Genomic DNA, 13,946 nt, shown 5'->3' with positions numbered 1-13,946 from the left:
AGAACGAACGTGTGAAAACGAAGAAGAAGAGAATAAAAGTAACTGTTTGATCCAACTCAAACCGATTTTGTTAAATAAACTATTTATATAAAATAAATCGATTTTTTTTAAATCATATAGTAACACGTGTCAGCCATCCAGGAGCAACTTCACCTGCAGTCGACTGCAGGTGAGTTTCTGCCGTATATTTTATATTTTTTAATATCACATAATGATGTATTAAAATAATTCTAGAACACCACATTCTCATTTATACATATAATTTATTTCTCATTTTTTTCAACTAAATTATCATGTTAATTAAGAATGTGATTGAATTGATTATTTTGGTCCATATCAACCTTTCTGGGGTCCATATACTTATGTGATTGAATTATTTAATATTAAATATAATATCCACTATCAACTATTTCCACCTTTTATGTTCTATAAATTGGCACTTCAATTACTTCACTACTTCCCTTTCCCCTTTCTTCCTCTTCTCCCATATAGATTTAATAATTTGTGCCATCATCATTTCTCTCCTTCTTTTCCCTTCTTGTGCCTTTTGTTTTCATCTTTGATTTCAGTCCAAAAACCCATTTGGTTAATTAATTAATTAATTAATTATTAATTAAAAGGGTTAATATAATTTCCAAAAATTCTCTTCTTATTTTTCAGCAGAAAGTTTTCATTTTCTTTGAAACTTGATGCTGAATTATTCTTGTTTGTTCATGTTTGACATTCATGTCTCCAGTTCTTAGTGAAATCCTTCGTTCCGGTTTTATGATAAATTCCTCCCTAAGGCGTAGAACTCATCTTGTTCAATCTTTCTCTGTTGTCTTCCTTTATTGGTTCTATGTTTTTTCGTAAATCCCCTAACACCATTGCAACATTATATTATACATTATTATAAGCTAGTAATAAATAACATAGTATCATTGTAAGTTAAGAAGTATATTAGTCATTAATTATCCCTGTTTGTTCAAAGTCCCTATTAGTATTGTATCTCCTTGAAAACTAAAAAAAATTACATAGATCTTTTTCGTTTATATTAAAATCAAGATAATTTGATCGGCCAGACAATAAATCTGACCGATCAAAAGATACTAGAATTAATTTTGCTGAACATATTTTGATCATTATGGCCTCATTGAGTGAAAACTCGTCTACATCTACCAAATTTTGCGGCTCTGAAGAAGATTTGCAGCTTCTGATGGATCAGAGGAAGAGGAAGAGAAAGCAGTCGAACCGCGAATCGGCGAGGAGATCTAGAATGAGGAAGCAAAAGCACTTGGATGACCTAGTTGCTGAAGTTGAGAAGCTTAAAAAGGAGAACAATGAAATCCTTAGCGGAGTTAAGATCACAACAGAAAAGTTTCTGAATATTGAGGGAGAAAATTCCATCTTAAGGGTCCAAATGAGTGAACTTACCAAAAGGCTTGAATCACTCAATCATATGCTTAGCTTCTTCAACAACAATAACAACACCATCACAAGCACTAGTACTATTTTTGGTAGTGAATTTTACCATGATTATAATTTCATGAATCATCACATTAACATGTTGTGCCTTAACCAACCCATCATGGCATCTTCAAATAACATGTTTGAGTGGTGAGTTATGAGATGAGATTCTAAAAAAAAAAAAAAAGAAATGAAAAAAAAAGGGGCTTGATTGAATGATTGATTATTGTACTAGTCTTTGTTGGAGTTGAGTCATCATATTGTGGAATTATTGAGTGAAGGGGTGAATATTAAGATATTATTATATTAAGTGGAAGAAGTTGCAAGAGGTTTTTTTTTTTTTTAAATTCATTTTGTTTCGTGCACAAACACATTTTTTCCTTTTTTGAAAAATTGTGTTTTTATTTAGTGTACGAAATAAAAATGAATCCAAATAATACAAAGCATTTTCTAATGTTTTGCAACAAGGAAAAACAAAAAGGGTGTCGGTGTAGTTGTACTATTTTTCTTTTTTCTTTTTTTTTTTCAATAGGGAATGTAAATGTATGAATGGGTGTGCTTTTGAATTGTAAAAATGGTACTCTTCTTGATGCTCCAAAAATAATTGTGCATTTTATTTTTTTTTTTATTTTTAAAAATATTATTTATACATTAAAATTAACTACTAAAATTAGTCATCATATTATATACATATATTATTTAATTTATTTCTAATGTATATTTTATATTCTAATATATATTTTATATTTGTCTTTAATTTTAATGTCCATATAATATGGTTTCTTTTATTTTTTTCTTCTAAGACCCACTACTTTAAGGGCTTAATTAGGGGTCCACTTAATTAGGTTCCAAAAACATATGCCTAAATTAATTAGACTTTGGTGTAAGTGAGAGTGGGGCATAAGCTATAAAGGAACAAAACTTATAATAAAAAATGTGTAGTATCTAACAAAAAAAATGTGTAGGGGTTTAAATTTAAATATTATTTTAAAAGTGTATATGAATTTCATCTGTTGTTCATTGAATTTGGACAAATTTATTATCTAATCAATCTGACGTACCAGAGAAAATGCATACACAAAAAAATTCGAAAATTTGATATTTGCTTAAACACATAAATAAATTAATTATTTGACCAATTTAAATTTGTTCATAAAATAGTACATATAGTTTAATTTAAGCAAATTATGTTTAAAAAAATGTAATTCAAATGAAACAAAATGGATGGATCCAAATTACAAATAAGGAGTGAACGTTGTTCTTTTCCAATCACTCAAAACTTACAAATCTTGTCTCTCAAGTGCAGATGTAATTTATTTCTTTTAAGACAAATTTTTTTTTTTTTGGTTTCTCACGGTATCTCCCTCGGCAGAATTCGAACCTCCTACACTTATTTAAAAGGACTAGTGAGTTAACCACTAAACCAACCCAACTTGGTTCTTTTAAGGCATTTTTTTTTGGTGAAATTAAGGGGCCAAGGCCCAAAAGAACCTCTTTTAAGACAATTTTAATTACACCAACAGAATAACTCCAAATAATATTTAATTACACGTTTTTTTTGGGATGAAACGCTCTTCTTTTATTTTCAATAATTTCCCATGGCCTTTTGCCCACAGTCGATGATCACCAAACATGAATCTTCTTGCCTAATTTTTTCTGTTTTGTTTTGTTTTAGGTGAGAAAATCGTCATACGTGGATAAGAAGTAAGAACACATATGATATAACATAATATAAAAGTTTAGGCCCAAATTACAATAGGCCTTTTAGTATGAGATTTATAAAACTTTTGGCTAGGGTAGTCCATTCTAGCAATTTTTTAACTAAAAAAAAAAAAACAAATCTAAATTTTGTTACATAAATATAAAAATAAAATATATTTTTTGTATCCAACGCAAGCAAAAAATTTTAAAATTACTTTTAACGATTATTCATTTGTGGTTAACGCCTTTGACTAAGATGTCAACGTGACAATTATATGTTGTTGCCAATGTAAGATTACCACGTCACATGATAAAAGTTAAAAATTTTTATATTAAAACAAAGAAAAATACTTGTGAATATAAGTATCCGACATTTTCATATCACAAAAAAGAATTGGTATAACCAATATACAAATAAAATTTTCTTAAATTAAAATTAAAAATAATGAGCTCCACTTTCATATAATTATGACTAAGATTTATAAGTTATCATATTTAGATCTAAACAAAGAATTAATACTCCCTCTACACTTTGAGAGAATAGAGTGATTTTTATGGTTGACATGCCTATTAGTTAAGGATCACAAAATCAAATCTATATGAATATCAATGCATTTCTAGTTGAAACCTACCTCATTGATTTGGTTGACTCATATAATAATAAATGTCAAAGTAACAAAAGTCAAAGTTGTAGTAATGTTGCAAGCAACATGCTTCCAAAGAGGCCCACAAAGCATATCAAATTGGAACTTATAATTGCTTCCACTTCTGACTTAAATTGTGCATTAATATGGTCATAGTCGTAGTTCATCCCATTCACATGAAGATCATTTTTAAATTTTAATATAATAAAATTATGTGTAAGCAAAAATTATAAATATATGTATTATTTAATTTATTTTTAATATATATTTGTATTTTAATATATATTATATAAAAAATAATTAATTTAGTAGTTAATTTTAGATGTACACATAATAAAAGTGTTGTTATTCTAACAATTGAATTCTTATTTCTTATAAAATTTTTGTCTATAAATATTTGAGTGAATACTCTACAATTATCTTGAAAAGACAACAAGGTCTTTGACAAAAAAATATCCGATTTGGCTCTTGATCTTTGTTTTTTGGGATTGTCTGTGCCAAAAAAAATAACATTAACTTTTTTTGGCACATGGACTAATCAGCCCATAAAAGTAAGGATTTGGATCCTTTAAAGTTTGAGTTTCACTTTACAGAGTAAAGTGTGATCTTTTACCTTTGAATAGTTTCTCTTTCATATTTATTATTAATCCCACTTATGAAATCAATGGTGAGAGATCACACTTTACTCTCTAAGGTGAAATTCAAACTTTAGAGAATCCAAATCCTAAAAGTAAAGTTCAGGAGTTGGGTTGGATATTTTTTTTTGTCAAAAACTTCGTTGTCTTTTAGATAATTGTTAGGGATTTTTTAGGATTTTTTTTCTAAATATTTTAATTTTTAGATTTTTTTTCGTGAATTTTGAGAATTTAAACAAAACAATTTTACGTAAAACCATGACCATGAGTACAAAATTGACCAAAATTAGAAACCGTGCATTATAGTCAAATCTCAAATTAAATGACAATGGTTTCAAAGTAGTCATATATATAGTCGACGAATTTGATGAGAAAATTATTTGTTCCACTTCAGTGGGACCCACGTGGTGGAGAACTATATATACAGAAAAATTATAGGTACTTTATATGTTTTAAAAGATAAAAATTATGAGTAAAATTATTCGTAAAAACTAATTTCCTAAGAAGTTTATAAAGCAAGGTAGAAAAAGAGGAATAGAAAACGGTGGTGTAGATTAGTTTCTGATATTGTGAAAATTACCAATAAGAATTAAAGCTTAAAGTTTACTAAATTTTATAGAAAGTTCCTTTCGCTTAGGTTTTTTTAAATAATATAAGTTAGTGAATACTTATTTTCAAGATTCTTTTTTACGAAAAACAAATATTAAACTATGGAAACTATTTAGATTAAAAAGTTTCTATAGTGATGAAACTATAAAAAAAAATTTAAAAAAAATATAAAGAATTTTTATTATTGTGTTATTGTTGTATTATAGAAAAATAATGTTATCTATTTATACTAATTATTAAACTGATTTTAAATTTTAAAATAAGTTAAAATTTAAAACAACCAGAATCTCTAAATGATTTTGTTAAAAAAAGATAAGCATAAATAATTTAAAAAAAGATAAACATAACGAATTTTATTTCTTTAAAAAAAATAAGATAACAAATAAAAATAAAATAAAAATTTAATATATAATTTATTTTTTTCTGAGTTGTTTTTTGAATTGATGAATTTTTATTTAAATATTAATTAAAATATTATTATTTTAGTTTTTTGTTAGCTACATCATCATACAATTCTTTTAAGGTTTATAATTTATATTGTTTGTATTTTTTATTTTTAAAATTTTCTAAAAAAAAATATAGTGAATTGAAGTTACTAAAATCTTATTACGTTAGAAATAAAAATACAGGCTAAATATATTCCCCAATCAAATCATATTATTTTACAACGACTCAATGAGAAATAATTAAGAGACTTAATTTAATTTTTAATAATTCTGTTAATTATTTAATGAATTATATATATATCTTTTTGAAATATCAAAAAAGTAAATTTTTTTAAAGATAATTTAAAAAAATAAATTAAGATTTTCTATCTAAAGCGAATTCTTCTTTCATGTCGGTTTCAGTACTTTAATAAAGAAAATAAAATAATAATAAAATAAAGCTTCTTTTCCAATTTATTCTAACCACAACGCAATCCTCATTCCTCACTTCAAAGTTCAAATTCCTCTTTCTCTGTTCGTCGTAGCATCACTTGAATTCTCTGCTCAGAGGTCGGTGCCATTCGAAAATACTTCTTCAATCTTACACTCTTCTATGTTCGTTAATAGATTTTATTCTTTGATTTAAATCTTCGTTCTGTTGAGTTGGATTGATTGTGCGCCATGATAATTTGTAAGCGAGCTATTTAGTGAGAAAATTCTGAACCCTAGGCAACTCATTCATGTTGTTGTTGTTTTGATGTTTTCTTTTTCACTATTGGTTGTGTTACAAGGTCGGTGGTTCTACTGAATGAATGAGTGATTAATCAATTTGTTTAAATTGGAAAAAAATGTTTGAAACTTTCAGCGTTGGCTATTGATTACTTGTGCTTTGAGCTCAATTATGATTATGAGGATTCGCACTTTTTAATTTAGATGTTGTTGGGGGAATGGTGTAGGACGCAGTTATAGAGTGTATAGGTGCTTCACGTAACTGTGGTGTCAGGAACAAAAATCGGACCGATTTTTGGGAACACAAATCGGACTCTTTGATTTGTGTTTTAAAACTTAAAAAAATTTGGGGTACACAAATCGGACCCATATCCCAAATTTTTTTAATGTTTTAAACACAAATCGGAGGGTCTGATTACCTTTTGCCAAAATTTAAATTTTCTCTTCCACACTAATCGGACTGTACGATTACTAGGCTTAATTTTTTTTACAATTCGTCCCTTATTTCAGAAAAAACTGTCTCACATGCATGTCTAGCACCCACATTCTCCACAACACATAACAGAGACATGCTTCTCATATCCAAAAAATGAGCCTGAGGATTGTGTGCTTGGTGTCATTTTCTTCTTTTTTTTAATTTATTTATTATTATTATTTTATGGATGGCATAAGTTTATAAGCTTTTTGTTGACTTACCAATGATGGTTGAGGTTTTTTAGAAGCTGTTCATATTTAATTTCTTATTATTTTGTGTTATTGAAGTGGCATTTGATCATTAAATATTGTAATGGCTTGAGCTCACTGAATTAGTGAATTAGGTTTGGTAGTAACCAGTAAGCACCAGAAACTTCAGAAGATTATTGCGTGCATTTTTAGATCAGAGATTTGGCATCTAAGTTATTCGATGGTTTTTATTCAATTTACATATTAACTTAACTTTCTTTCCTTTTGCTTATTCTCCAGGAGAAGGTAGAATAACTATTTCTCAATCAAAACTGGGGCAGCTCCTGAATTTTCTATTGCAATTTTCTGGTACATTATTGAATATACGTTTTTTAATAAATAAATAATTTATACGTTGATAATTTTTTGTGCGCAAGTTAGATTGGCCATTATGTATTTCTACAGGAGTGTATGAATAATGGGATCAGCTTGCTGTGTTGCTGCGAAGGGTCGCAGTGTACCTAAAAGAACCGGAGAGAAAGGTTTGCATCAAGCTGGATATTCACCGAAATGTGGCTCTGGATTGAATGGTAATCATGTGCCTATCACCAGGGAGAACGAGAATCCCACCTGTCAGAACTCTCACTTGACTAGCAGAAATGTGAGCATGGAATTTAAAGGTCCATTAAGTTCTGAAAGAGGTCATTTATCAGATGGAGGAAGCACCCTGGAGAATTCTGCAACTCCAATATCTCAGAAGTCCCCTTTTGATGACACATTTGTTCCAAATCTGATGGCTACTCCATCTGGTAAATCTCAAAATTTAGTGACACTTTTGTATTCACCCTTTATTTTTTTGGTCTTTGCCTCCCTAGAACCTGAGATCATGGGGATGAGCTTGCCTATCACATGACCAACCTAGTGTTGGTTTTGTCCTTTACCTTAAGCACAATGCTTATGGGGACTCACTCAATTAAAATATGAGGAATGCTAGGGGGCCAGCAACTTTTGTGATTTGTAGCCATCAAATAGCCATCAATGATGGTTTTAATGGTGTGAGATTGGTGTGAGATTTCATCCAATAGCTCACTTTTTTTTGCTGGTTATATGCTGGTCAGAATTTAACAAAGTTGCTGGCCTCCTAGACTTTTAAAATATTTATGTTCATCATCCTCTGGTTTGGAATTTATGGGTTCTTACTTAAGTACAATGCCTTGTTCTTCACCTTTTATTTTGGATGTTTCCCATTTTGCTCTAAAGTTTTCGAAATTTGTTTTAACGTCTCTACTGGGGTATTCACCATTTATACATTTTTGTTTCAGTTGCTATTTTGTCCATTGATATTTTCTTTATTCTTTTTCTATGTACTTGTTGCAGATCTGTCCATATCAAGCAAATTTTCTATGATGGTTAGTTTTGCACAACTGAATTAGAATAATGTTCTTCATGGTGCAGGATGTAATTTTTAGGTTTTTTACGGTTGTATTACTTGGCTCACTTAGTCTATATTTCTCTTTTGGTGAAGAATTCTGTAGACTCTTCAATTCCGAATCATTCATTTCCAATTCCTCCGGTTTTCTCAGTGCCTGCACTAGATCATCATTCTAATTCTACACCATCAAGACGGGCACATCGATCTCCAGGTCATCCACTATTAAGACAGATTTCAGATAGTCAGATCTTGGGTCTGAAATCACCGGGCTACTCGATTTCTGAGGGAAGGCCATCATTTGTATTCTCCCCCTGTAGCAATGAAATGGCAACAGGATCCCTATATGGATCATCCGATGGCTGGTCCATGCGCACCTTTTCAGAGATGGTGGTTTCTTCTCAAAGGGAAATATGCTCTTCCGACAGTGAATATTTAGGATCCGGTCGTCACAAGATAATTGGATCCAGCAGCAGCAGGTTCTTGCATTCTCCCTCAATGGATCAACAATCTTGTCCAGCTTGCGCGAGGCCTTTGACAGAACTACCAAATATTGTTGCCAGAAGTGATGTCTCATGTGTTGCTATCCTTGTGTGTGGCCATGCATATCATGCCGAATGCTTAGAATCTAGAACTGCCGAGGCAAACAAGTTTGATCCAGCATGTCCAGCTTGTATCTTCGGAGATAATCACTCGTCAAAGTCATCCAGAAAAGATATTAGGGTCGAATCGGAGACTTCTAAGGGAAAGCACCAGAAGATATCTCGAAGCCGGGTAGCTGATAGCTACCTTGAATCTGATGTAAGTGTTTCCGAACCACAGAAAGACATTGAAAGAATAGGAAAAGTTTCAAAGATGGAGCCAAGCTCAAGTACTAGGAGCACACATGGAAAGCCATTCTTGAAGAAGCACTTTTCGTTTCGGTCCAAATCAAATCGAACCCTGCCGGAGAATGATACTGCAAGGACAAAGGGCTTTTGGGGAAGACACCGGAAAGAATGAAAGGCAGTAAAAAGAATGGGTTCCCATTTCTTTGCGAGTCAGCAGCTAATTATAGGAGTAATATTATAACCCCATCAGATTTTTGAGTTTCAATATTTTTTACATAATTAGCTTCACTGATGATTTTAAATCTATGTTATATAAAAGTTGATAGCAAGCTATTATAATAGAATTAAGTTTGTGAAGTTGCTCATTTTAATAATAAGACAGGACCAAATATAGTTACATACAAATGAAGTCATATGTGTCTGCATTGAACAAGAAACATACTTACGAAGCGACATAAGGAGATATGCAAAAGTATTAATTTTGAAAATCTATTAGCTATGGGTATATATAAATATTAAAATTATTTTAACATAATAATACATCTTTATGTTCTGTTAATATCATCAAAATACAAACTAAAAATTTTCAGTGCTTTTGTTTTTGATCTCTTGAATATTACAAAGCATTGTAGAATTTCTTTTTTCTTTTGTCAATAATTAACAATATTGGCTACTTCTAAATTTATTCCAACAGTATAAGTTACCAATAAAATTTTTAAGTTCGTCTAATTTTTCAATACTCTTATTTACTTTATTTTAATTTTAAAAATAAAATTGGGTTGTTCATACTATGTTTGAAGTGGGTTTTGACATTTTTTTTAAAAAAAAAATATTTTTTCAAAGATGAATTCAGAACCCGTGGCCGTGACGACGTAAATGTGTATCTAAGGAGGCTTTTGTATTTTTTCCCTCAAACTAAAAATATGTCAAAGTAATATATAGATAGACACATCAACGGACCACTTTTTAATTTAAATATGGAAGCAAAAGTGGTGTTGGACTCGGATATGGAAAATACAGGTGCTTCGCAGCCATGTGGTGTCAGTGAAACAGAACTTGGATCATGCGAGTTCTCTATCAGTAAACGGACGGTCCGAATTGCGTTTGATATTCCATTTCATAAAAAAAATTGACAACGAACAACTCGGATGGTCTGTTCTCTAGCTTCCGAAATTCATATTTGTCCAACCACAAGTTGGACCATGCGATTTCTTAAGAAAAATTTTAAAATCAAACAATTCGCATGGACCGATTTGTGTACTCTGAGTTTTTTCAATTTTTTAACACAAATCGGACCCTCCCATTTGTGTACTCTGAATTTTTTTCGACTTTTTAAACATAAATCGGATGGTTCGATTTGTGTACTCCCACGATTTTAAAAAACACAAAAAATTACCATATTTTGTATATCACTCATTTTACTTCCATATCAAAAATTTTTAGCCTCAACGGACACAGTATTTGAAACATAGCATATTCAAGTAACATATATGATAAAAAAAAATTTGAAAGGAAAGATCCATTGATTTATGTGATACAACACCATTTTGATGGAAGTAGTATATTCTGATACGATTCAATTCTATTAGTGAAGTAATAGCTAACTTATGAAACTGAGAAAATAGTATTATATTCACCTTATCAGCTTTAACTACATACACAAAAAGTAGATTGTAAAAATCACTTGCAATGAAGTGAACAAGACTTAATCCAACAAGTCTAACATAAGCATAATTGTCTTAGAAAGATTAAATTGTTAATCAATAGATAAAGGCAAGAAAACTGGATTTAAAACACTCAAAAAAGATTATTGCATAGGAAGATAGTTTCATCTACTCTTAAAATGAAACAAAAACAAGAATAGAAAACTCAAAGCATGCCATCAGACTTGGCAGGCATCCTCCTAAGGAAGTTCTGTGGAACAGCAGGAACACCAGCAACGCCGCGAAGCCTCGGAGGCCTTAACCAGTAAGCAACCAAGCCGGAGACTAAGAAGCGAAACGGAACACTATAAGTCACAATGGCAGCAACAAAACAGAAAATCACAAACAAAGATGTTGCTCTTGGATCCCTCCAAGTTAACAAGGATTGCACCCTTTCTCCTTGAGTTGCCAAGTCACTCATCACTGCTAAAACCCTTCCTGAAATACCTCTCAATCTATCATACTTCTTCTTAAGATTTTCGCCGGTAAACTTCGTTGGAAATGTATCAAATTCTTCTTCTAGTTCTTCATTAGTAACTGTATGAGCATAAGAGAATTGGATATCCATATGAGAAGGATTCCTCGGCCGAGTTCTGTATCGCCAAATTCCAAGCAAGAGAAGGCTTGAAAACATTGTTACCAGAATCATTTGTGGACAGAAAATCACACCAAGAAAGATTATGTAACTTGCTATTGTGGTAACTGAACTCTTCCAACTATGCACATGATTAATCCATTTACAAATGAAAACAACAACATTTAGAAGATCAGCAATTCTTCGAAATTGAGCTCTTCCTCTCCTCATGCTCCACACATTTTCCCTCACATCTAGCATGTACTCGACAACCTCTTTCGCCAATGGAGGCTCTTTTCGCCTGAACCTCAATGTGGTGATAGCAGCAGCCTGGTTCCTTAAACTATCCAACTGAAATATAGACAATGGAGATATGTAGTGCATTCTTGGGAGTAAAGGTTGTGTGTAAGTTTGCAAAACATTCAACAAAGATGAACAAGAAAATCTCACAGCTAACTGAATTTCTCCCATCTTCTTAACTCCTTGATTGGTCAAGTTAATGAGTGGATAAGAGTGAGTGTAGATTCTATCAGTTTCGAGCGTGGAGAGCCGAATTCGCACCTTACCAATTCTCTTATCTTCAGCAGGCTTTCCTTCTTGCAATAATTGTCCATTGTCAAAAACCACAATTGTGATCACAGTGCAAGGATCAAACACTTCCCAAGTATATTGTTCATTCCATTTTGGACAAAGACTATCAACAATAGTCCTTGTTCGCACCCATTTCGGACCATACTTAGCGACACAATAGGCGTCAGCACGATTCTCCTTCTTCATTGGAGAGAGTCCTACAGCATTCAAAATTCCCAATTCTAGAACACCAATATTGGGTTGGGACAAAGACTTAGATGATGGCCTAAAATCACTGCTATAGTGAGTAACTTCATCAAGAACATGGTATCCTCCATCTAAAGAAGCTCTCACATGAAGTCTAGCCTCAGGGGAATTCGGATCCTCAAGATTGTACCACACGCTTTCGACCAATGCATCGTCTATTCTTCTCTCCACATTCTTCAAAGGAATCACACACCTTCCCATACTTTCATGCTTGTGTTGATTCCCTACCTCAATGCTCAAAATCAATGATTCATCAAAAGGTTCTGCCACAACAAACATCAAATCCTCATTCCAAACAGGGTTCTGACTAATCCTAACCGATCTACTTCTCAAAGCCAAGTTTCCCAAAAAAGCTTGAATATAAAACTCCAAGCTGCTTCCTCCATTCGTGGTTTTGAGCTTCAAATTTTGGGCTTGGATCACATTAACTCTAAGGTACCAAAACCTTGGAGAGTGATATACATTTGAACAAGTATTAGTACTATGCTCATAACCACTAGCAGAATCTGAATGCCAAGCATGAGGAAAAGCCTCATCTGCTTGAGTCCCCATCCAAACAGACACCATTAACTCTCCTTGATTTAGCTTCGATCCGTTATGGTCCTCGAGTTTGTACCATTCTGGTGCTAAAGGGCTATCAGGAGAAGCCCTCATAGGAACATCATTAACTACAAACACAAGTTTCCCTATGAACATGTTATTATTGTCTTCAACACACTTCTTGTCCTTTACCAAGATCTCCAACATAGGTGCTTGAATCTTGTCCTTCGCGAAAGCAAAGACTTGGTTCCATTCAAGATTCTCTGTTTTATCAAGGGACCTTGTTCTTCCCACTAAAGCTCCAATCCTTGCTTCCACAAAAGGATTACAGCAACAACTATTACTTTCTAATGACAAGTTTTTGGCCTTCACCACCCTAACAAAGAGGAATTGCATTTGTTCTACAAGGTCCAAGGTTGTGGCTCTTCCTGCATTGATGTTTGGATTTGTCTCCTTCAGTGAGAAATCCTCTTGTTGCTTCTGATCCTTTGGGTTTTTGCATTTGTTTGCCATAGCTTTGATCTTGCAACAGTGAAAATAAAACATTAAACTATTTTCCTAATTTGTAAGAAAACATGCACCATATATACTATGTTCCAATTCCAAGGGTCATTCTAACAAAACATGCATGATCTCTAATGAATTGGAAAAAAAAAAAAAAGAATGTTCTTACAACTTACATGAAAGACCATAACAAGAAAGTAGCATTATTACTACTGTGAAATTGAAACAATGAAATGTAAAATTCAAATAAAAAGAAAAGAAAAGAAAAAAAGAATATAACAAGCATGTAAAATTCAATAGATCATAATTATTTTTTGTATTTTCTTTTAGAAGTGCGTTTAACATTCATAATGGAAGGGAATCAACTTAAAAATTTAAATTTGAAACAATTTAACATAACATTAATTATCTTTTCAATTTTGTAATAATAAGCATTTAATTCTATTAATTTATGACATGCTATACCAAAGGGTGATTGGAATAATGCCTTAATTTCTGGGTAAGGAGAATGATTGTAGAAAATTTCTTAACAAAGGTAGTGCCTCTATCTTAACAAATTATAGCAAAATTATCCACTTTAAGCTTGCTTTCAAACTTTGTAAAACAAATATATAATTATTTTCTATTTGATAAACTTAAAAATTAAGATAAGATGCCTTAAGTGTTTAAAAAAAAGG

General features: G+C 31.6%; 3 protein-coding genes across 4 annotated transcripts; 2 read left to right on the top strand and 1 right to left on the bottom strand.

Moving 5' to 3' along the window:
• Positions 1–465: 465 nt before the first annotated feature.
• On the top strand, positions 466–2,044 carry LOC107645269 (bZIP transcription factor 44). The gene has a single exon (XM_016349259.3). It carries the CDS (start codon positions 1,124–1,126, stop codon positions 1,598–1,600), a length of 477 nt encoding a protein of 158 aa, XP_016204745.1. The 5' UTR covers positions 466–1,123; the 3' UTR covers positions 1,601–2,044.
• Positions 2,045–5,894: 3,850 nt separating this feature from the next.
• On the top strand, positions 5,895–9,516 carry LOC107645271 (uncharacterized). Of its 2 annotated transcripts, XM_016349261.3 has the most exons (5): positions 5,895–6,030; positions 7,153–7,221; positions 7,318–7,661; positions 8,230–8,261; positions 8,378–9,516. In XM_016349261.3, the coding sequence occupies exons 3-5, from the start codon at positions 7,331–7,333 to the stop codon at positions 9,281–9,283; spliced, it is 1,269 nt and encodes a 422-aa protein (XP_016204747.1). In that variant the 5' UTR covers positions 5,895–6,030; positions 7,153–7,221; positions 7,318–7,330; the 3' UTR covers positions 9,284–9,516. The 2 variants fall into 2 exon arrangements, with proteins under 2 accessions (XP_016204747.1, XP_088345386.1); XM_088489260.1 differs by lacking the exon at positions 8,230–8,261 and having other exon boundaries at positions 8,436–9,516.
• Positions 9,517–10,980: 1,464 nt separating this feature from the next.
• LOC107648598 (FT-interacting protein 3-like) lies at positions 10,981–13,311 on the bottom strand. The gene has a single exon (XM_021105755.2). It carries the CDS (start codon positions 13,309–13,311, stop codon positions 10,981–10,983), a length of 2,331 nt encoding a protein of 776 aa, XP_020961414.1.
• Between the last annotated feature and the right edge of the window lie 635 nt (positions 13,312–13,946).

The sequence above is a fragment of the Arachis ipaensis genome, chromosome B6, assembly GCF_059453495.1.
Source record: "Arachis ipaensis isolate K30076 ecotype BB chromosome B6, ASM5945349v1, whole genome shotgun sequence".
Classification (NCBI taxonomy): Eukaryota; Viridiplantae; Streptophyta; class Magnoliopsida; order Fabales; family Fabaceae; genus Arachis; species Arachis ipaensis.
Note: the sequence above shows the minus strand (reverse complement) of the source record. Positions and strands in the feature narration are given on the sequence as shown.